Source organism: Trachurus japonicus, chromosome 18 (assembly GCF_045865225.1).
Source record: "Trachurus japonicus isolate A0001 chromosome 18, Traja_1.0".
NCBI classification, from domain to species: domain Eukaryota; kingdom Metazoa; phylum Chordata; class Actinopteri; order Carangiformes; family Carangidae; genus Trachurus; species Trachurus japonicus.
The window spans coordinates 18,258,051-18,281,527 of NC_140924.1; the positions used below are offsets into that span (position 1 = coordinate 18,258,051).

Sequence of the window (23,477 nt, forward strand, 5' to 3'; positions counted from 1 at the left end):
CAGAATGTGGTGCAAGAAAACAGAAAGGCTACACCTAAAATCTGATTGGGTTATTAGGGTTAGGGTTAGGTGAAGTCAGAAAAGACTCTCGTCCTCCCCCTAGCTGGCCGTCGCCAGCGTAGGATGTAGCGGGAGAACGGGGCATGGCACGGGCCGACGCAAGTCAGTCTCCGTTACCCCCTCCCACGCGCATCTAGTGGGTTGATGAGGGAATGCAACAAGAAGCCAGGGGTTAGTTGGTGGTGAAAGGTTGAATCACAAACAGCGAAGTTGATGTCCGAATTCTGATAGGTGTTCGCATTATTACTGGTAGAATAATTATCCACATGTGTGGTAAAACCTGTGGTAAAACCATGATCAGTGTTATTATCATCATAATTTTGGTATCACGGGTCAAAGTATCAACACAACAAGAGAAAAAGGGAAATGCCAGGTGCTATTCAGGTCAGTGGGTGTGTATTTTCTGAGAGGAGAGAGCAGTTACAGTAGGTAAAAGTGAAAGCACTTCAGACACACAGTTCACTAAGAAGGGTGTCAGAAGTCATACACTGCTACCAAGTCAGGTTCAGATTTTTCTGGAAAATGGACGAATATCAGCACCCACTGTTCTTTGAGGCGAGAGATCTGACTGTCAGAGAGCTGGAAAAGGTCAGGAGATACTTTCAGAAAAAACGAGACTCAGGGGGAGGTGAATGTGGAATAATAGAAAAAACTGGAGGCAACATTTATAAAATCTGCTTTGAAGAAAAAGATGGTAAGGAATAACTTTATAGTTCTATGTCAAATACACTTCATGTCGTCTTTTGTTTGACTTTGTACTTTGTACGTGGCTGTTTATTACAGAGCAGGAAAGAGTTTTGCAAAGGAAGTTTCACACAATCTCCCTTCCTAGTGGAGAGCTTCAGCTGACAGTCAGTCGTACCAGCTCACCTGATCAGCCACAGCATGATCAGACCGATCAGACACAGGTGAGCTAATATCATGCTATAGAAATGTTGACAATCGCCTTCACAGTTTTAGCACAAATATCTCAGCCAAATGACTTCTGATAGTTTTGTAAGATGTGTCAACATCTGATAATTTTTTACATAAACCCAAACATTATGACTGTTGTGACACAATCACATGATTGTGTTTGTTTTTTTGTTTTTTTTAGACATTTACAAAAACAAACAGAAAAACCCTTGAGAAAATCTTCAAGATGGATATTTACCTCCTGTATTACCTAAGAGACAACATTAAAGCATATAAACTACTGCAGAAACAGCTCTCTTGGATTGGCTGCACACTTGAATTAAATTTTGATGAAGAGGAAGCAGTGGTTCAAGGGGACATTGAGAAGGGACAAGGAGGAGCTTTTAGTGCTGCAGAGGACTGGGAGATGCAGGTAGATCGGGTCTTCATCAACCTCACTGAGGACTACCTCTCCTACCATGTGCTTGAACCTAAACAAATCAAAATGCTTCAGCAAGACCGATCCTTTGAGACTGATGATATCAAAGTGTACTCAGAGATTGGTTACTCTGTGGTTGTGGGAGAAACTAAGGCTGTGAAGGCAAAGATTGCAATCCTGGAAAAGAGTGTGACATCCCGGAAGGAACTGTCGATCATGACGAAGCAGATCAAACTGATAGAAGAGGAGTTCAATCAAGAAATGCGGACACACTACCCAGAAGTCAAATTCCTCATCGGCAATAACGTGATCATCATGGAGGGGCCTGATGATGGGGTACAGTCAGCAGCGACCAAACTCGACGAAATGGTGAAAAACATAAAAGAGAAGATAGTCAAGCTCCCAACAGAATTAATCAACTTCATTAAATCAAGCGGGGCCATCGCCAAGTATGAGACTCGCTTCCAGCAGAGCCTCAGAAATCCTGTTGCACTAGAAGTGGTCTTTGAGCTGGTTCTGTCCAGTTTGTCCTCTGGTGCCCTGGACGAGGCTTGGGCAGCAGTGGAGAGAGACTTGAGTGTGGACACCGTGAAGCTGCAGAGCACTGCAGATCTGGACCGAGTGAAGGAAGTCCTCAACAAAGCCAAGAGCGAGGCCAACTGTCGAGAGCCTAAAGTGGATGTCCGCTTCATCCCAGGAATCAGTGGATCCTCAGAGACCAAAGTACGGATGGTCGGCTACACTGAAAATGTGAACAAGCTGAAAGATGTCCTGAATGACTACCAGATGAACCATGCTGAGATACAAGAAGCAATGAACCTACCACATCCTGAACTGGTTGACTGTTTTGATCAAGTCTTGGGTCTGATTGGGATGAAGCAGACAAAAGTGACATTGAAACCCTCAAACTTCCCTCGTCCTTGTGTGCTCCTGTCTGGTCCACGTTGTCATGTCCAGGAAGCCAAACAGGCCTTAACGTCAACTCTAGAAAGCTTGACGGTAGAGAAACTAGTTCTAGACGGAGCAGGGGCTCAGCAGTACTTCCAGAGAGAGGGTAAAGTCAACAAGGATCTGGTAGAGAGCTCCTGCCACGTCCTTATCAGGGAACTACAAGATGCGTCTTCAACAGGAAGATCACCAAGTATCAGCATGAGGAACCCTGGCCTACGTGTCATACCCAGAACGCACAGCCAGCCTGTTGGGAGTATTGCAGTCAACAAAACAAGCTTGAAGATCAAGGTTGGCAGTTTAGAGGATGAGCAGGTAAGAAAACTTCCACTATTCCACTCAAATCTTAAATAAAGAAGCACTGCAACACACATAATCATAACATTTCACAATTATTTCCACAGGTGAATGTGTTGGTTGCTCCCATGGTCAACAAACAGCTGAATTCTACCAATATTGGTGTAGGCCTGTTGTCTAAAGCAGGCAACATACTGAAGTTAAATTTCAATTCAGCAGCAACAAATACTACCGTCACACCTGGAGATGTTCTGCAGGTCATTGGGCCTCCATCTCTTGGATGCTCCAAGCTCTTCTTCATTGAGTGCTTGCCTTGGGATGGACCCAGAGGGCAGAGTGTGCAGGTACAGTAAAACACCTAGTGAATAAAAAAAATAGACGCTTTGAATTACCTTAGATGTGTTCATATGTAGTAGATCAGGGATTACAGCAACAGAAATTGAGAATACAGTCAAACAGGCAATGGAAAAGTGACTTTACCTTGTTTCCTAGGCGCTCAAAGATGGGTTGAAGAAGTGCTTGGACCTCTGTGTACAGCAGGGTGTGACTTCAGTTGCATTTACAGTTATTGGACCTGGACTTAAGTTTAAGTACCCGTTGAAAGAAGCCATTGAACTTCTAGCTGAGAGTATTCGACACTTTGGACTATTGGCATATACTGGTTCTCTGAAGACAATTCATGTTGTCGTTAAACCTGGCTATCCTGACTCTGAGGAGGTGACTATCAACACTGGTACAACTGTTGAATCTGGTTTTGTAAGAAGCTTGCTTTACTGATGCAGAAGCATTTAATATCTGTGTTTTATTTACAGTGCTTCCATGATGTCTACAGACAGCTCAGTTCAAATATGAGCCACGGAGGCCAAGGTAAACTAGACATGTACCGGGATGAACAAAAAACAGCAGATAGTGCTCATGTGGGTTGCAGTGATAGTATCCAGGAAGGTGCTCTTTGATCGGGATTGTGATAAAACTAGAACAAAACAGGGTCCAAGACCACTTCCTTAGCAAGATGCATTTATACAGGTAAGTAGACATCTGTACTCTCAGGCCAGTAGGCAAATAATAGAATGCTAGTAGGCAAATTTATTTATTTACCTACTGGCCTGAGAGTACAGATGTCTACTTATGAGACTCTGTTTTTGTTTTAGTGTTTTATTGTTTAACGTTGTTATTGTTTTACTGTTTTTATATTGTTTTATGTCTTGTGTTTTTAATTATGTACAGCACTTTGTTCCAGCTGTGGCTGTTTTTAAAGTTCTCTATAAAAAAAGTTGAGTTGAGTTGAGAATGTATCTTGCTAAATAAGTGGTGCCTGTAGTGTGGCACAGAGTTTTGACTGGCTACACCCATGCCTGACAGGGCCTCGTTTAGGCAACCTGTGAACATTGCAGCTTTATGCCCTGAACAAGGCCTGTGAGTTGCCATGGACCCTGTTTTGCTCTAATTTACTCAGATGACTTTGATTAACTGTTACAACACAGAAAATAATTTAATTGCTGATTAAACATCTTACATTTGCTGCTAAAATGAATGTAGATTAGCAGTGATATTGAATTTAATGTCAAATATTTCTACCCTTTAGTAATCTTCAGTTCCCTCACCACTGACCTTGATGACATCACAATGACGGTGGGACCCGGGATTAAACTACAGTTGGTGTTTGGTGACATCACCAATGAGACTACAGATGCCATTGTGAACACGACCGACTTCGTCGATTTTCATGATGGTGGGTGGGCGGAACCATGATGAAGCCTCATTCGCAGACTGATGTAACTCTAGTTCTTACTCTGCATGAAACATGGCTGATGGTCCAGACAGAAATATCTCAATGAACATCAGATACCATAACATTCCACATGGGTATTTGTGCCCCCCCTTTAGGTTGAATCTTAATAAATCCCAGACTTATTTTAGTAGGCTAGGGCTGCTACCACAAATAGTACAACAAAATATCTCTTTGTTGGCACAATTTTTTAACCGAGAAATTTGATACAACATAATGAAGTTATAATTAACCTTTTCATCAGGTCCAAACCTTAGGCTAATGACACCATAGCCTCAGCTTTGCTTTGTGTTCTAATTAGCTGTTGTTAGCATGATGCTAAGATGGTGAAAATGGTGAACATGACATCCACAGTAATATTTGTCTTAGTGAGCATCATTTAGCCTGAGTGCAGTCTCATGTTAGCATGGCTGTAGATGCTCTTGTTTTGTCTGGTGGTGGTTTGCATTTAGTGCTAGCTGATGTTAGCATGACTGTTGTTCCCCTGTGTTGGTCTGATCCTTGTTTAAGTGCTAAATGGCTGATGTTAGCATGCTTAAAAGCTAAATTAAGATGCTGAATATTGTATATTCTTAATCAACATCTTACCGTATGCTAGTATATTGGCATTTGCGCTGAGCTCAGCTGAGTAGTTTGGTCTCACGATGCATGCGCATAGATATTAGAAGACTAGATGAGTCAGGCAACTCTCCCTCAGAGCATTAGGCCTATGGTGAATGTTTTGCTATAATGACTGGTTGCTATAAAAACTCGCCCAGTTTTTGTCCGATTTTCGAACGGTTTGGTTTGTTGTGAACATCGGAAATGCATGCAGTTATGTTGTGGCATACTTAAAATCATAAATAATTTTAATCATGCACATTTCTATAAAAGTAATATTATAGTAGCCTAACATTATGCAAATAGTTAAAGTAATAGCTACATAGGCCTAGGCTACGGGGAAAAATCACAGTTAGCTATTTTTAGTGAAAATGACTGGATCAACTATCTACTGCAGCCAGAGTCAGAGCAAGCTGCCTGACCCTGATATGGCTTCCTGTGAAGCATGTGTAGATCCACCCCCTTGGATGCATACGCTACTGACTGCAAATGCTTGTCTTTACTCTGCAGATGGCGTGTGCAAAGATATCTTAACTGTAGCTGGACAAGGAGTGGAGGCTCAGCTGAAAACAGGTGAGAAAGGATCTATTAGAAATTTTCAATCAACCCACATTTAACAGCTTCTTACATATTTTGCGCCTGTTTTGTTGTGTATAGCAAAAGTACAGAGTGGAGAAGTGTTCAAAACCCAAGGGGGATCATTCCCTTGTAAAGCCATTTTGCACGTGTGTGGAGAAAGAGATGAAGGCATCATTGAGCAAGTGGTGTCTCGCATCATTCAACTTTGTGAATCCTCTGGATACAAATCCGTGGCGATTCCTGCAATCTGTGCTGGTAAATAATGCATTGGTTAATTCAATCCGTTTAACTGTCCAATTCCTTTTCAATTTTTAATTGTCTAATCCTACCCAGTGATAAATTCAACCTGCAGGATCTGGTGGACTGGACCATGGTGTTGTGGCTGGTGCCATCATAAGAGGGGTCAAAGCTGCCACATCGTCCACTCCCTTCTACTGTCTCACTGACATCCGTCTCGTCTTGATAAAGATCAACGTTTTCTTGGTGTTCAAAGAGGAGGCGATGCAGCAGTACCCCACTCCTTCAATCAACGCAGGTCAGAATTTTCAAACAAACATCTTTTCTCTTACTTCTTCTTTCCTCTTTTCGCTCATTGTATTGCTTTGTCCTACCTTGCAGTGCCTCTGCCTCAATTGTCTCATGTATACCAAGAAGAGTCACCAACGTCTCTGAGTGCAGACCTTAGCAACCTTCAAACCACCTGCATGAATCAGACCTCCACCTTCCTGCTCCTGGGTGTCACCAAACAGGAAGTGAGTGATGCCAAGACAATGCTGAAGGGTCTGTATGAGACTCAAAGTGCCGCACAAATCCTCCCAAAGGAGCAGCTGGAAGGCCTCACAGAGGATGACATGAAGGATCTACTGCAGCTGGTGGAGACCAAGGGTCTGCATATTCAAACAGACCAGTCCAGCCTGAACAGCTTAAAAGTGAGCGGGTTGAAAGACGGGGTCAATGAGGTGATGCAGATTATTAATAGGTCACAAGTCGGTATCCTAGTGCAACAGGTGAGACTCAGAGAGGAGGACGATGTTTACGCCCGTGTAGCTTGGTGCATCCTTGGACCTAACGGCAACTGGGAACGACTTCCTAAAACAGCCAATTACAACCTGGAAAAGAAGGATATAGGAAGAGGGATAATGGATGCACAGAGCATTCGGTGGATTGTGGATTTGCAGAAGATGATGGCCACAAGACAAGGAAGTAGACAGGTGGCGCAGTTAAAAAGACTTCAGAATCTGCCAGGTGAGATGAAAATGACTTTGTGTCAAATAATCAGAACTGCATATTTTGAATGGACAAACTCACCCCAAACTTAAGTTGAAAATTGAATTTCCTCAATTGTCATTAAATGTTTTTTTTCCTGGACTTTCAGGGTCATCCATGTTGGTTTATATCTGAGTTTCAGAGTAAAAAATATTCTCTGCTCTAACTGAGATAAATTATTTTGAAATATGAAGGAAAATGCTCACAGTAAATGAGTTATTGCAGTTTCTTTTTTACATGTATGCTTTCAGATCTTACTTACCAAATGAAAAACAACATCTTGTATTTTTCTATTCTCAGACTTCACTCTCCCTCTGTACTGGGACGACATGGCTCATGGGGAGAATATGAAGGTGGTTACCCTGCAGCCGTCCTCTCCAGAGTACCGGGCAGTTAAAGAGCCGTTCAGACGAACCGTCAGCAAGACTGTAACAAAGGTCGGTGGCTTTCCTTGAAGGAAATAGATTTAAAGGGATACTTCACCCAAAATCGTTAATTCACCAATTTTCTATGCACTGTCATACCAAGGAAGGTTTTGGAGAACTTTCGGAGTCATCAAAACGCTTTTGGAGTTCCGGGGGGGTCCGGCTGGCAACGGATTTTCATATAATGGCATCTGTTCTTCTGTGTTTAAATCATACATCCAATGGTTTACAATGACAAACGAACATCTAGCAGCAAATCTGTGCACAAATGCACAATCGCTTGCGCACAAACATCAACAGAGCCACTGGGAGCTACTACTACAACAAGGCTAAAGCCAGAGATCAAATTTAATTTTTCCGAACAACTTCTTCATGTTGCAGCTTCAGGACACTTGGGTCAGTACGGACGAGCAGTATGGAGGTATTTGGATGTTTCATAGTGTGTGTTTTGGACGATTCAAAAGTGAGCTCTATCCGCCGCCCCCTGGAACTCCAAACGCGTTTTGATAACTCAGTTCTCCAAACCCTTCGTTGGCATAACAGTGAGTAGAAAATTGGTGAATTATCGATTTTGGGTGAAGTATCCCTTTCATTGTCCATGGACAGAAAATGCACAAGGTCACACTACATTTTTTCAACACTTATATATTTTACTTGGCAAGACTGCCGTGTATAACTATAGTAAATCTTGCCTTGAGTGCACTATTATCTTGACTTTATGCTTTCTGTTGATCAGATCGAGCGTCTGCAGAACGTTCACCTGCGTCGGGGCTACGAGGTGCGGAAGAAGCAGATTTCTGACAAGAACACAAATAACAGCGTGGGCGAAAAGTTTCTGTACCACGGGACGACCGAGGACAACTGTGACTCCATCATGAAGACTGGGTTCAACAGGAGCTTTGCTGGTCAAAATGGTAATGATCCTTTTGTACCCACTTGGTTCAGAAGAGTAGGGCCTGGCCCAAAAATAATGCCACAGTGACATCTACAGGCTGCTTACTGTCATTGCTGCTGTTGGAGATTGATCATCTGGGCCCAGTTGTTCAAAAGTAATCTGATTGGATTTTGGATCACGGATTGGATCAAATCTTGAAAATGTGTCGTTCAAAACCAAAAATTGATTCTGAGATTGGATTAGATCACGTAATCCAGTCTTGGTTTCACCAAAACGTTTTAGTAGGATCAGAAAAACTTTGATCCAAAAACATCAGGATTATTCTGATCCTTGCACCTGATTTTTAATCAGCAATTAAATAAATTCAGTTAACTGTTGATCATTCCCCAAATCCTGGATATTTTAATGTAAAACAAATTGGAAAATATTCACGATATATTCGAGTAATGTACATATACAGTATTTACTTGTGGGTCAGATCAGGTCTGGCTGTTTAAAAGACATTCATCATCTTGAAAAGTTTGTATCTTGATCAGACTGATTTAGTCCAGTTTTCCTGGAGTAAACCTAAAATGGATTTCATGATCATGGATGGCAAAACAATGGGATTTCAAAATCTGGATAATCTTGATCCAGATTGCACCTTTTGAACAACTGGGCCCTGGTTTGTCAACTTTAGAGTTTCTAAGATCAATCATCCATTGGGTACTTCTTGATAACTCCCTGTTCTCTTTTATTACCAGCAACGGCCTATGGACATGGGACCTACTTTGCTGTCAATGCCAACTACTCAGCCCAGGTCACCTACTCCAGACCAGCTGCCGACGGCACGCAGTTGATGTTCGTGGCTCGAGTCCTGACTGGCCTCTACACTCAGGGTCAAAGTGACATGAAGGTGCCGCCACCTCTCAACGACCAGCAGCCACATGACCGCTACGACAGCCTGGTGGATAATATAAACAAACCCAGCATGTATGTTGTTTTCCATGATAACCAGGCGTACCCAGACTACCTCATCACCTTCAAGTGACCGATGGAAAGTTACATTTGTTTTTAGCTAAGTCATCAAAGATCTAAATATTGAGGATAAATGAAAGAAAAGGTACGGGTCCACATATTAAAGCACGGAAGATATAACTATTTAAGACTTATATTAACACAAATATATCACTTACTTCTGCTTTAATATATGTGTAAATATTTGGTCTGTCGTAATGTATTATTACCTCATTGTTAAAGCTAATTGTTCTGTGACTGTGTTGAAAGCACATATACGAATCCAAGCATTTAAGCTGGAGTGTGAAACCTTTACATATCAATGACTGGCAGTTACATTCAAGGCCTCGCCAAGCAAGCTCCTATTAACACCAAAAACGTGGCCAAACACAGATTACCACTGTTGTTAATTAAACTCACTGCCAAGGTGAAGGTTCAATACCGTACAATGTTGAATCATTTATTGTGCCAAGTTGTAGAGGGTGAAATAAGTGCCTGATGAAGTAGAAATGTGAACACAACATCCAGGTATCAACAATGACCCAAAGACGTTTGGAGTTAAAGGAAGAACGTGTCACAAATTTATTTTTATTTGATTGAAATTTGCACTTGTTCTTGTACAGAAAAGAAGAGAAGCAGCTGACTTCATAGCTTTATATGAAAAGGTAGAAAAGTTACCGGTAGACGTGTTGATATTTGAATTTTATTGAATAGTGGGGATAGATTAAAAACTGAAGTGGGAAAGTTAAAGCTGCATTAACCATTATTTTGTTCACTAATACATCACCCAGCTCTGAGGTTTTCTTGTGTCTTTTGGCTCATTGTTTTGACTTTACAACAACCTTTTAGTTTTGTCAATAACCCAATCAAACCTGTTTCTCGTGTTTGCAGAAGCTTTTTAAACCCACTTCATTATCAAAAACCTATCAGCTAGAGAGACAGATATTTTTAACGTTAATTGTAAGGTAAGGTAACTGGGATAATATCAATCAAGAAAACAAAATAACTCCAGTGATAATATTGCTCTGTGTCTGTTGGACTTATGTTGGAGTAATTCTGCCCCCTAGTGGCTGAAAATCTGTAACAGGCAACTGCAACTTGAATTTTGGGACATTGGTGTATTTTGATATTTTTGATCAAAAAGATTTCCAAATAAAATCCAATACGAGACAACATTGTATGTAGATGTGTTTTGTCTTCTTCTAAACTTAAAAACCATAGGTTTCCTTCGTTTAATAGGTTATAAAATTGATTTGATTAACCCCTGGTGCTTCAAGAAGAATAGATCCTAATGCACATGCTGTTCTTATGACTAATAATGCAGAGTATTTTAAAACTAAAACCACTGTTATAATAAGTACTGAAGCTATACCTGTTGTAAATCTACGGTTACATGGGTTATATATTTTTGCCGAAGTGTAACTGAGTTAAATGATGAGGGATATGTGTGATCCTGTAGTGATCCTGTAGTGATCCTCCGACGATCCTCAGGGCTTGATGGTGAAAGTTGCCTGGCCGGACACCTGCCTGAGGGCAGCACAGTCCAGAGTAGCGATCATCCTGGTGGGGCCGGGCCTCTGCGGGGTGAAAAACTCGGTCCAGGTCAGAGAGGAGCCTGCTGGGATCAGACTGAAACCAGAACAGCTGGAGTTGGTTACCGAAAGGTCACAGTCACGGCAGTCACAGTCAAAAACACAGGCCTTAATACTGAAAAAAGATAAATAAATAAATAAAAAATAAACCTCACAGTTGCTTCATATATTAATCCATATAAGAACAAATGAGCTATAATTGAAATAGGATTTAGTACCAATGTAACAGAACAACTTTTGTAGTTATAATAAAAAATGGAATTCATTCATTAAATGACCATGAGTGATACATGAGCCATGTATAAGTGAATAGCACCTTTATAACACTCTTTTCTTCTCTGGTGCTTTTCAGGGAATAAAATGGAACATAATGTGGTTATGAATAAAAAGCACCTGCTCCACATCCTACATCAAAAAAACACAGTTTTAGAGTTTTCTTTGTGTAATTTGAATATCAAAACAGGAGTTGGATGGATTTCCTTTATGATGCAAATTTGGCAAAAATGTCTACAGCCCATCAGGAGACGTTTGTGCCGCGCAACCTACACACGGAGGTGAACAGATGAATGAATCCGGCGATGTGATGAAAAATTGGGCTTTCAAACTAAAAACGAGTGATTTTCACTTCAGGTGTGTGTCAGTTATGACAAGGGTCCCATAGTTTGACACCCAAACACACACACACAGATACACACACATTCCTCTGTGCTAAGCTCACCTGTAGTATTTGTACTTGGGCGTCATCATGGCAGCTCCTTCCAGACGAATGTAGACTCCCTCCAGGCTGAAGGTGAAGGGGTTTGTAAACTGCACGCTCACCATCATCTCTTCGTGGACTCTGCTCCCGCCGGACACCTGAAGTACACACAGGAAGTAGGCTACATCACACAAATTCAACCAACTACATCTATATAGCACACTTTTGAATCACAAAGAAGTAGAAGTAAGTTGTTTTCTAAGTGATGAACCACCAATCTGATGTCAAAAAATCAAATGGATTGATCCGTGTTGGGAGAAAACGTTATCTCAGACCTCGACGAGGAGCTCAGGACTGTGCAGGGCGATGACTTTCATGGCGGAGACGATCTGGCCGGTCTCCTTCACCTTCCCGGTGACGATGAAGTGAAGGTTGGCCTGTTCCACCAGCTCGTCCATGTATTTCGTCGACTTCACCGAGACCAACTCTTTCACACCTGCAGAACAGAAAAACACAACACTGCAGTTCTTCCTCTCTTTAATCAGGTGTTTCTTTTAAAGTCTAGATCTGAAACGATGTATATTTGTGAAAGGTTTTACTTCTGTTGGGGCCGATCTTCACAGCTGGAGTCTCAAACAGGAACTCAGAGCTGGTGACTCCGGTGTAATACACCACGTTCCCGCTGATGTAGGCGGTCACCGTGCGCTTCTGGTCGCTCTTGTTGACGAACTCCACGGCCAGCTCGAAGTCGTCTCCGACCCGGACCTCCAGGGCGGGCAGGACCACGTCCACGTCAGACACCGGAAGCTCGGACTTGTCTCGTTTGCAGCCGTACTCCTCGGCTTTCTCCAGGACGGTCCGCTCCTCTGTGCTGCCTGGATTGGGTGATTGGAAATAAAATGAACTAATCTGCACAACAGTGTAGTTTAGTGTGTTTATTTCGGTCTTTGTAAAAACAAATACTACAATTGGCAAATATAAAAGTATAGATACAAAACAAAACATAACAAAAACAAAAACAAAACAAAACAAAAACACAACAAGCAATTCAATGCACTTTGACCGAAAAGGTGTAGGCTGAAGCATCGGCTTATTTATTACTTACCCTTCTTAAATTAACATTTTCCGTTCACTCATTTTAAAAATTTTGCCAGAACAAAAAACCTGCATATTCTACATACAGAAGTTTATGAGCACATCTATCTATCTATCTATCTATCTATCTATCTATCTATCTATCTATCTATCTATCTATCTATCTATCTATCTATCTATCTATCTATCTATCTATCTATCTATCTATCTATCTATCTGTCGTAAAAAAAGAAGAAAAATATTAACATTTGTTTTTGGTTATATCGCAGAATGTTTGACCTTCCTGATCATCTGCATCTGTTTTATTTGGGGATAATAAGAAATAACTTTGGCTAACAGTTATCCGAATATTTGCTGCCAAATTCATACCAAAGTGACAGTAAATTCAGCCCGAGAACTGAGCCAACTATTCGGGTCCTCGTGATGCCAGCTGGAGCCGATCCCCAGACCAAAAGGGCCTATGTCCACTCCCCAAACACGCCGCCTGAGCTGGCACCCTCGTGAGGGCATGTGGCTGGTGCTGCAGAGCCAGAGCAGAGCCGACTGTGCCAACACTCAGCCACCATCATCCCAAATTAACTGTTTTTATACAGCATGAAAAAGACAAACAGATTCAGGATCGGTTTCAGTGAAATAATCTACCAGATATGAAGCCTTGAACTGTGCATGTTTTTTTCTCTTGTTGTTGTTACCTTCAGGAAACTTGTACTGATCAGTGATGTCGCGGCGCGTCATGTCTCCTGGGGTTTTGGTCAGAATCATGCGGCCTACGTGAGTCTGGTTCACTTTGACCGGCTTCATGGACCCGTCTTTCATCCGGGAATAAAACACCACATCACTGTTGACCTGTTGGTAGAGAGAGGGAGAGAGAGTGAGCCTTTGAAAGGGCAAAGAAACCCACCCACAGGTATAGTGAGAAGTGTGAAGCTTCTTAACAAAAACAAATTTAAGATTCACCTCAGCAAACACAAAGGCGGCATCGAAGGGGAAGCATATCTGCCCGTGTTTGATGGCCTGGACAGATGCAGGGCCACATCTGTACATGCCTTGATGGATAATGGAAGAAGAGATTAATTATTGATGTGCCATCACTGTATTTTCTAAAAACACTGAAAACAATGATCCATTTGTTATACTGAACCTATACAGTTTTTATAGAGAAAATTACTCCACATTAATTTACTTTGTCACTCCGATTCAGCCCTAAATCATTAATAATAATAATAATAATGGCAATTAATATGACTTTTAATCAACCAAAACCTGTTAAAAATATCATATAATATTTGCCAGCTTCATATTATCATACCATCGCTGGTCTCCTGCGGTGTTGCATCCACAACTTGCCAGCCTCCAAAGCCAGTTGGCAGGTCTGGTCTGGTCATGTAGCACTCATTCCAGCAGTGATAGTTCCTGACAATGACAGATATTTATTTACCACACATCATCATCAACATTATCATTATCTAAACCTGTTTGTTATTGGTATTTCTTCCATGCACCACAGCCTGGCAGCAGCCTGTATTGTGGATGTGATCCTTATTATTGGGATTGAACATGTTTGTCATGAGACTGGTGCTGCTGTAAGAGGATGACAGGAGGAGGGGTCATGAAAACCAATGTTTCTCAAAAGAGGCCTGAATGGTCATGAGATCTTGAGATTTCCGTCTGTGGAGCCACGAGAGAGAAGTTTTCAAAATGGAAAGGTTAACTTTAGATTTCTTCTGGGCAATAAATTGAATCAAAGGCAACTGAACTTGCATTTGTCTAGGAAGACTAGTCCTTACTTGTCTGACTAGTCAGACCGATAGGTTGCAAACTGATGAAGCCCCTTGGACAAATACAAGTCCAATTGCCCTCAATTCAATTTGTTGCCCAGAGATAACTATGACCTGGACGAATGAGAATATCCATAGACAACTTCATATTTTGTTATTCCTCAGTTGTAAAAGGTCAAGGGGTCACCTAAAGTATCTGGAGTCATCCTCTTTGTTTAAAACAAACCAGAGTGAAGTTCAGTAGCTCAAAAACGTCAGATTTAAATTGCTACCAGATGGAGTCCTTGGTGCGGTTGCGGTCAATCCTGCCACCTTCGTCCAGGATGATGTCAGTCTTCAGGTTCCCGTTGTTGTCATGAGCAGAGTAGAAGTTGGTGACGACACGGGACGGGATACCCAGGCAGCGCAGGACTGGGACACAGAAAGACAGAGAATGAAGGAGTGGAAAGATCAAACCCACAGTAATAAGAGCAGATTAAATCTATTCTTCTTTTCTATCTGGGTTCCTTCGAGATCTCACAGGAGTTGAAGACGGCGGCGTAGACCCAGCACTGAGCGTAGCAGACGGACATCTTGCTGCTGGCGAAGGTGAGCAGGATGTCTGTGCTGCCGGTCCAGGAAGTGGGCGCCACTCCGTAGGTGTAGTCGCCAGTCCAGTTCCCAACCAGCACGCCCTCGTCATCACGGGAGTTCAGCTGAGTGAGAGCAGGTGTTAGATTTTATTTCTCTAATAATAACCTGTCTGTATATGACGTTTTAAAGGATCAAACATCATCTCACAATAGCAGAGGCCTTTCTGGTTATCTTGATGGGGTCTCCTCGGTTGGTGATGGGCATCTCAGCCCGGTCCATGATGTACAGACAGGCGTCCAGGACTCCGTAGTTAAACTAGGAAAATAAAAAACAATGATGATGAATGATGAATGTTTGACTTTGACTTTATTTTACAGGATAGCCCCTTAAGATGTGCCATCTCATTTTCGAGGGGGTCCATGTTATCAACGGAAATACAAACATACATAGTACATTGTAACATACAAAGAAAGTAAGCAGAACAAACGAACAGACAAAAAAAATAAAAACAACGAACAAACAAACAAACAAAAAAAGAACAGACACATGATACAATATAAAGACACAGACGCCCATTCACACACACTCACACACTACAATGCTCTATCGATCCTGACTCCCCCCATACAACACACCAGTAAAAATAAAAATAAAAATAAATAAATGAGATAAAAATAAATACAGTAATTTATTTGATTAGTTACACTTCATGTCAGAGGGACCTTACATCACAGACAGGAGCAGGGTGTTTGAAGGTAGGTAAACAATGCTGATTTAAAAAGATGTAAAGAGGATATGGACCTAATTGAACCAGGGAGATTATTCCAGTCAGCAGGGGCTTTGTATTTGAATGCACGTTGACCAGATTCTTTATTGATTCTAGGGGTAAAAAAGAAAAGTTGACCAGTATGCCTAAGGTTGTATTGTGAACTGAAGGGAATCAAATATTGTTTCAGATATAGAGGGAAATTGAAGTAATTGCAATTGAGTAAGTCTTAAAGTCCTTTATGGTGTTATTTCTCCTCCTCCTACCTGTCCATAGTTCCAGTTTCTCTCAGAGACGTCGTCAAAGGAGCCGTGGTAGATGATCCCCACCTCCGTCATCACACACTCCTCCCTCTCGGCCTCATCGTCCAGAAACACGGCGTCATCTGAGAAAGAAAAATAAATAAAACAAAGAGTCACATCCAGAGATGGACAGAGTACTCGACCCCAGTACTTGAGTAAGAGTACAAATACTACTGGTCAAAACTTACTCCGTTACAAGTAAAAGTAGCTCAGTCGACATGTTACTCGAGTAAGAGTAAAAAAGTACTTGCTTTTAAAGGTACTTAGTACATGCTTTTAAAGGGATAGTTCAACATTTTGGCAAATTGGCCCATTGCCATAATCGCTATAGTCATAGCAGTAGGTTCATTACCTTTAATTGTAGGTGTAAGCTATTTTCAGTACGGCGGAGCGCAGCAGCAGGCTGCTCAGAGCTACGCTATGGAGGCTAAGGGAATTTCTTGGTTTCCCTCATTAAACTCATCAAATTCAACATCCCAAAACTCCACAGCGCTTTTGTAGACAAGTTGTGACCTGCACAACCACCACGCTATGAGATAATGACGGAACGATCCGAAACGGAGCCGTTTTCGAGGTAAATACAGGGTAAATACGGAGACTGCTTGCTGAAAAACTGTCCCTGAACGCAACACGCATCAGCGGTTTTGTATGAATTTACCTCGAAAACGGCTCCGTTTCGTATCGTTCCGTCATTATCTCATAGTGTGGTGGTTGTGCAGGTCACAACTTGTCTACAAAAGCGCTGTGGAGTTTTGGGATGTTGAATTTGATGAGTTTAATGAGGGAAACCAAGAAATTCCGTTAGCCTCCATAGCATAGCTCTGAGCAGCCAGCTGCTGGCTCCGCCGTACTGAAAATAGCTTACACCTACAATTAAAGGTAATGAACCTACTGCTATGACTATAGCGATTATGGCAATGGGCCAATTTGCCAAAATGTTGAACTATCCCTTTAAATTTACTTTAAAGCAGAAGTAAGTGGTCCGGTCGTTTTCGCTAATGCTGCGTTCCAGGCAGGCTTTTGAAATCGTAAATTACAGCTTCAAATCACAACTTACGACTTTGTAGCGTTCCAGGCAACCCACTCGTGTTTTTCCGACCTGTTTTACCTGTGAAAGTCACTATAACGGCCACTCGTAACTTCCGACCGGTGAAGTCGTACCAGATCGAACTGGTACCACTTCACGGTCGGAAAAATACGAGTTTCCTTGAACGCACCATAACAGTCCTCGTCCCTACGTCGCCACATTCACGGCGTCCCTTGGCTGCACACACAGCCCTGCATGCCGTTCTCTCTCCTCATTGGATAAAAACTGTAGGATACGATAAATGTTTTCTCCTCGGCTCAGAGCAGAGCAGAGTGACTGACAGACCCGTGTTTCGGTCCAAACACTCTATGTAAGTGATTGCTGTCGGAAGATATAACTATTTAAGACTTATATTAACACAAATATATCACTTACTTCTGCTTAAGTAAAAGAAAGAGTAAGAGTAAATTTCTTATTTTTCACATCAATGAATTACTATAATTTTTTCTAAATGAATTTAAGGAGCTTTTAACTCTTGTTTCTGAGAATGAACTCTTTGAAACTTTTAGGGGTTAGGGTCAGGGTTTCCTTCTTTGACAAACACATCTTGTGTCCAATAGTATTTTAGAAAAAAAAAAAGAGCAGACCTGAAAGTAACAAGTACTTTTCAGCCTTCCTAGAAATTACCTCGAGTAAAAGTAAAAATATTTGTCTTGGAAATGTATTCAAGTAAGAGTAATAAGTACCAATGAAATCTAATACTCAAGTAAAGTACAAATCCTCTGGATATGTACCTAAGTACAGTACTCAAGTAAATTTACTCCGTTACTGTCCACCACTGGTCACATCGATGTTTAAGTGAATAATGAGACAGAGAAAGAGTCCTAAACTGACCTCGAGCCCAGGGGTTGAAGAGGATGTAGAGGTCCCGGCTCCGGTCCTTAACGGTCCTGCGGATGCCATACATTGTTGACACGGCGACGTACATGTGGTACTTCCCCACGATGCAATCTGCCCTGGGAGTGACGCCCATGGTGACCTCGTTGCCCGATGTGTTGGTGATGCGACCGGCCCAGGAGGTCTGACGCTCGGCGGTGGGGAAGACGGGGATGTAGGTGCCCTTGCTGTACTGAGGGCTGGAGCCTGGTGGAGGGAAAACACACTCAGAACGACGGATTCAAGTCTGAAGTCTGAAGTGTTTCCTGCAGGATGAAAACGACCGTCGACAACGACTCACCGATGATAAACTCCAGGGCGATCTTGTCTTGAGCCGGGTTGTAGGGGCGGTTGAAGGTGATCTTGACCTCGAACTCTTGACCTCGGCGGACGATGAGATTGTCCGAGTTGTAGTACATGGTGTGGTGCTGCATCTTGTTGCTCTCGGTGGGCCTCCGCATCATGTCCACGTCGACGATGTCAAGCATCCCTGAACGGACAGAGAGCGACAAGGAGACAAGGAGAGCGCGACGTCTCAAACACTTTGGGATGGATTTGGGACCGCAGAGAGAGAAACAATCAGGTATTCATCTGCTGGCATAAACACTCTAAAACTTTGTTTAGGGCCACAACCACTTGGGAGATCCACATGGTCATAAAGGTCCCAACTGCAGTTCAGTTTAATTCATTTAACATAAACATGTTCCACACTGTTTTCTTTACAAAATTTAAAGGGGAACTATGCAAGTCCAGTCACTTTTCTGCTGCTTTGCTAACCCTCCTCCCGGCCATGTTTTCAATGAAGCCAGTGAGAAACCAATCAATGGAGTGCTTGATAACATTACGATGTGTATATTTGTGAAGTCTTATTTATAATAAACAAAAGATTGCGGGTTACGGGGTGCGTTTGTGTGGCGGTGCCGCCAAGACAAGAGCTGGGACACCGGGTCGGAGGCTCTGATCTTACAAGGTTGGTTTTTGGCCAAAAGACGCTAGGTGGAAGGCAGAGAGCCTCCATTCTCCCTGTAACAAGTCATTTAATTAACCATCACAATTACTACAAAGTTTTTTAAATGAGGTAAAAATGTAGCATAGTTCCTCTTTAATTCAAATAGGCTATACTTTTCTGTAGCCCATAATGTGTTATGCGCACCAACTCCAATTACTAGCAATAGCAATAAACCCAAAGAGATTTGAGGTTATTTCATTTGCCTATCCCATATGCATGTGTGTCTGTTTATTCAGTTGTAGGTAGGTGTGTGTGATTTGGTGTTTGCACTTTTACACTGTTTGGTGGGCCACAAACAAAATCTTCAAAATCCTAGGGCTGTTATTGGCTAATAATGTGCTTATTCACAATAATTTCCAGATATTACGTTCCTGTCACATCTGTATATCTGTGTGTGTGGAAGGCTGGAAGCTGCGGTTTAACCACAACCTGCAGGAAGTGAATTTATCCAATTTGGACGTGGTTCATGTGTCAGTCATTAAACAGCGTCGACTGGAAACAGCATCACTGATGGGAAAAGGAGTTTATCTTCTCCAACCAAGACGCACTGTGACGTCTTGTCTGGGTTAATCACAGTGACACCGTCCTCTCCACTCTGCTCTCTCACCAGTCATAGGTGGATACCCTCTGGGGCCCGGGGCAACGTGGTACTCGCGCTCGGGGATGTCCATGAAGTCGGAGTTGGAGGTGGCCAAGGGATCTGTGGAGCGGCCGCGGTTCGTCACCTTGGGACGGGGTCCAGAGGGCGGAGGAGGGGGAGCAGAGGGAGTCGGGACGACATCTTGGTCAGACATGGTGGTGGTGGTGGTAGCTCAGTCTGGATGATCCTGGGCAGGACTGGAGGAGGAGAGAGAAGGACAAAGTTTTCTCACTTGTATTTGCTGCGTTTGCTCTTGCTGTGTCTCCATTGCTTTTCATTATTGTATTTCGATTTTAGAGCGGTCAAACATTTTTAAAAGCTTTAAAGGAGACATATTATGCCCCTTTTCCACAATCTAAAATAGTTCCCAGGTGTCTTAAAGACATCTGTGACATATTCCGGTCAAAATACCCCAAGGATCAAACATCACAGCTCTTTTCATCCTTTCAAAACAGCCCTGTTCAGAACAGCTGGTTTCAGAGCCTGTCCCTTTAAATGCAAATGAACCACTGCCCTCGCCCCACCCCTTCTACTGGTCCCAGGTAGGGCTGGGATTATGCAAATTCAAAAACTAATGACATCATTGTCAGACAACCGAGGGAGCAGCTCGTAAAACTACATGGAGTTCAATTTAGGAAGCCTGAAAATTACAGATTTTTTTTTGCCAATTCTCACATTTTAGGGGCCGGAAGACAAGAAAAACACCTAAATATATAAAAAAAGTAATATTTCCATTATATGTCCCCTTTAAGAGCTTCTGCAGCTTTGAAAGCCTGAATTCCCATCATGCTCTACTCATTCCTGCATGGCGAACAACCTCTTCTCACATTTTTCACTCATCTGCCTTACATCTGTGTGAACAGGAAACGTGCCAGTGTGTGTGTGTGTGTGTGTGTGTGTGTGTGTGTGAGAGAGAGAGAGCGGGAGGTGTTCAAGTAGCAAATAAAATACAGAAGTTCATGAATGACGTAACTTTCTGCATGTATTATTAAATACAAAGAACATTTCTATATCACATGTGGATTCAGTGAGTGTTTGTGTGTTGGTCTGTAGGAGGAGGGTGTGTGTGTGTGATATATTGTAACGCCCTGTCCGGTAAGACGTTGGCTCTGCTCTTAGTGTTGAGCCGCTTATTTTCACTTTGCAAATATTGTCTTGTGTGTTTGTGGTCGCGCAGAGAGGAACATCCGCTTCAACACAGTGCGTCAATCATGTCTATAAAAAGACAAAGTTATGTAGAAGAGACAAATAAGAGTCCGTCCCAGTCATGGGAGTTTTCAAAGGTGTGATGTCACGTCAACATGATAAATTATGATAAACAGAAAAAAAAAACTGTGAAACCAAAAACACAAAGTTTCAACAGTGGTTTGTTCATGTAGAGGAAGAAGAGCGACTGTTTCAGAGAGATATTAGTAGTTGTTTTTATAGCTGTTAACCACAGTAAAGTGTCAGCACATGCTCTACTTATAAACATATATAAAAAGTCATACATGTGTACTATTTAAAACAGGTTTGAAGTACTTGAGTATTTCCATTTTTAGCTACTTCCTGCTTCCATCTCACTAATGTTTTATCATATTTATTTAGTACCTCTAGTACCTCTGCAGTATTTTAAGTAGTTGGTGTTTGTTTTTACATGTAAAATATATGATAATCTAATAACAATTGTAGTTTAAAGTATCAAGCAACAAAACAAATGAAAAGCTTTATGTTTTTTGCATAAAAACCTAAGATATAACATAATAATACAACTTTAGATTGAGTTTAAATACATTTGCATACTTTTAAACTAAGTATATACTATTGTTTGTCCATGTCCATCTCTGCCACCGCCGGTCCAGGTGAAAACAGACCATCCACTGTGTGAAGTCATGACTCATGCAGACCCCTGCCCACTCCCACATTATGCAACCGTGAGGCTTTTCCTCTGCCAGGTGTTGTACCACAAATGCACCAACTCCATACTGTGCCCCCCCTGTTTGCATCTAATGAAAACAGATGCTGTGTGTTTAACGGTTAAATCAGTCTTACCTCACTCTTACATAATCATCATGGCTTCAGGCCCCTCCGACCTGCAGCTCGGCCCCCTGGGAGCAGGTTTTAGGTGGTAGACCCCATGTGGGCCCCCTGAGGGGTTGATGTCATTTACTGTATGTTGTGTTTGGTGTGTCGTGGGTTTAATGAGTCACAGCGAGTACACTGAGGGTCTTTGTTTACATCGAGGTGTTAGCACCATAAACTTGGATCTAACAGTTTGATTCATTCACACAGTGGAGGGTTCGTTCAGTTTTGGTCATTTTGCTTCATTGTTTTCACTTTTATGGACTCATGAGTGGAAACATCTCGATTTCCACTTCCATTACTATTGGATTAGATACTGATGAATCCCTGGCACACTTCTCTACTATGGCTACAACCCACTATTATTAACAGCTATAATAAGTCTGATCATATAGTTTTGAATGATGCTATCCTCAATTTTTTTTTCTTTTCCTAACCCATCAGCCCTAAATACACTAAACTCGATTTTTTTTTTTGCACTGGAAAAGATGAGGAAGGTTTAGTAAAAAAATACAAAATTATTATTTGCATAATACTGAAAAGTATCATTATTGACACTAGAGCCCAGTGGTAATATTCTGCATTGTTGTTACTGATGCTGTTGTAAGTTCTTACAACCTGTAACTGTATAGTTAATAAAATGGAATAAAAATGACATTTTTCTATAAAATATTTACTGTACTGGAGTAGGTTATTGAGTCACACAAATTGGAAAAACTCAAGTAAAGTACATCAAAAGTCTATTCAATTTCTATGATTATACTGCAGTATGGTTCATGTTTTAACAACAATTCATAAAAAAAACTGTTGTCAAACATGTTTAGAAGCAGAACTCAACATTTTCACATTTTGATGTGATAAAAATATACAGTATCATAAAACATACTTTCAAAGACAAAAAAGATATAAATCAAATATAAATTCTGCAATATGTTTTGATGCTGCATGTATGCTGAACAAGACTAGAAGCAAACTGTTGATTAGCTCCACTGTTACTATAAACACTATTATTACTAATAGTTCAGAAACACTTTGTTATGACTCATGCAGCCATGTACATAGTGTTTTGTAAGTGAGTTTCTTTTGCTGCTGCAAAAAGTTTCAAACACTGCAAAACTTTTTAAGTGACTCTCAGATGTGTCAGCAAATTAATTTGCATCTTCACATCTGGAAGGTATAAACAAAACAAAAGAATCAAACCATTAAGAAACCTTGGTGCAATAAAAGTTTTGCACCAAAGCAGAGCTGGTACTTACGAATTCAGTCTTCGAGTCTGTCTCGGTGCCGAGTGGACGCAGCTCAGACGCAGGTGGAGAGAGAAGCTGCTGCTGCTGCTGGTTGGAGTCAGTCTGCTGCTGCTTCACCGGCTGGGAGTCTCCTCTGCCTCTGTTTATATATCCTACAGGGGCAAGGAAGATCTGTGTGTGTGTGCATGTGTGTGTGCGTGCATGTGTGTGTGTTTGTGTGTATGCATGTGTGTGCATGTGTGTGTGCTCTGCGGGGAAACAGTGTTGTCGTGGGTGTAGCTGGTCAGTCCAAGTTGGGAGCAGGATGTGGAATCTACCATCTCTGCACAAACCACAGCTGGACGAGGCTCAGACAGATAAAGTCACAGACTGATCGAGTCTCATTCAAGATGACACACACAAACACACGCACGCACACACACACGCACGCACACGAAATAACTATCTTACATCTTACTCATATTCTTTTCTTGCATCTTTGTTTTGTTTCACAGAGTATCACTATTGATGGATGAACGGTCATGAAATGTTGATCTTAGATGATCTATACATGTATTCATCAGCTT

At 41.8% G+C, this 23,477-nt stretch overlaps 2 protein-coding genes across 2 annotated transcripts; one reads left to right on the forward strand and one right to left on the reverse strand.

The window, feature by feature from the left end:
• Positions 1-516: 516 nt before the first annotated feature.
• LOC146969091 (protein mono-ADP-ribosyltransferase PARP14-like) lies at positions 517-9,253 on the forward strand. Its single transcript, XM_085759180.1, has 14 exons — positions 517-754; positions 844-968; positions 1,157-2,656; positions 2,746-2,982; positions 3,131-3,355; positions 3,451-3,505; positions 4,224-4,370; positions 5,538-5,600; positions 5,685-5,861; positions 5,959-6,141; positions 6,225-6,851; positions 7,173-7,309; positions 8,034-8,211; positions 8,936-9,253. The coding sequence occupies exons 1-14, from the start codon at positions 583-585 to the stop codon at positions 9,220-9,222; spliced, it is 4,113 nt and encodes a 1,370-aa protein (XP_085615306.1). The 5' UTR covers positions 517-582; the 3' UTR covers positions 9,223-9,253.
• Positions 9,254-10,228: 975 nt separating this feature from the next.
• f13a1b (coagulation factor XIII, A1 polypeptide b) lies at positions 10,229-23,028 on the reverse strand. The gene is made up of 15 exons (XM_085759183.1): positions 22,921-23,028; positions 19,571-19,800; positions 18,256-18,444; positions 17,913-18,161; positions 15,956-16,074; positions 15,131-15,238; positions 14,871-15,045; positions 14,623-14,761; positions 13,882-13,985; positions 13,530-13,618; positions 13,265-13,418; positions 12,077-12,352; positions 11,813-11,973; positions 11,499-11,635; positions 10,229-10,817 (listed from the first exon to the last, which is right to left on the reverse strand). Exons 2-15 carry the CDS (start codon positions 19,755-19,757, stop codon positions 10,676-10,678), a joined length of 2,229 nt encoding a protein of 742 aa, XP_085615309.1. The 5' UTR covers positions 19,758-19,800; positions 22,921-23,028; the 3' UTR covers positions 10,229-10,675.
• Positions 23,029-23,477: the final 449 nt, after the last annotated feature.

What these genes read in the sequence shown, in the direction of transcription:
- LOC146969091 (XM_085759180.1), top strand. Translation starts at nt 583, where the DNA reads ATGGACGAATATCAGCACCCACTGTTCTTTGAGGCGAGAGATCTGACT. An exon ending in GATTCCTGCAATCTGTGCTG is followed by an intron (nt 5,862 to 5,958) that starts GTAAATAATGCA and finishes TTCAACCTGCAG; the next exon opens with GATCTGGTGGACTGGACCAT. An exon ending in TCAGCAAGACTGTAACAAAG is followed by an intron (nt 7,310 to 8,033) that starts GTCGGTGGCTTT and finishes TCTGTTGATCAG; the next exon opens with ATCGAGCGTCTGCAGAACGT.
- f13a1b (XM_085759183.1), bottom strand. Translation starts at nt 19,757, where the DNA reads ATGTCTGACCAAGATGTCGTCCCGACTCCCTCTGCTCCCCCTCCTCCG. An exon ending in CGCCCTGGAGTTTATCATCG is followed by an intron (nt 18,162 to 18,255) that starts GTGAGTCGTTGT and finishes TCCCTCCACCAG; the next exon opens with GCTCCAGCCCTCAGTACAGC. An exon ending in CGCACCAAGGACTCCATCTG is followed by an intron (nt 13,986 to 14,622) that starts GTAGCAATTTAA and finishes TGTCATTGTCAG; the next exon opens with GAACTATCACTGCTGGAATG.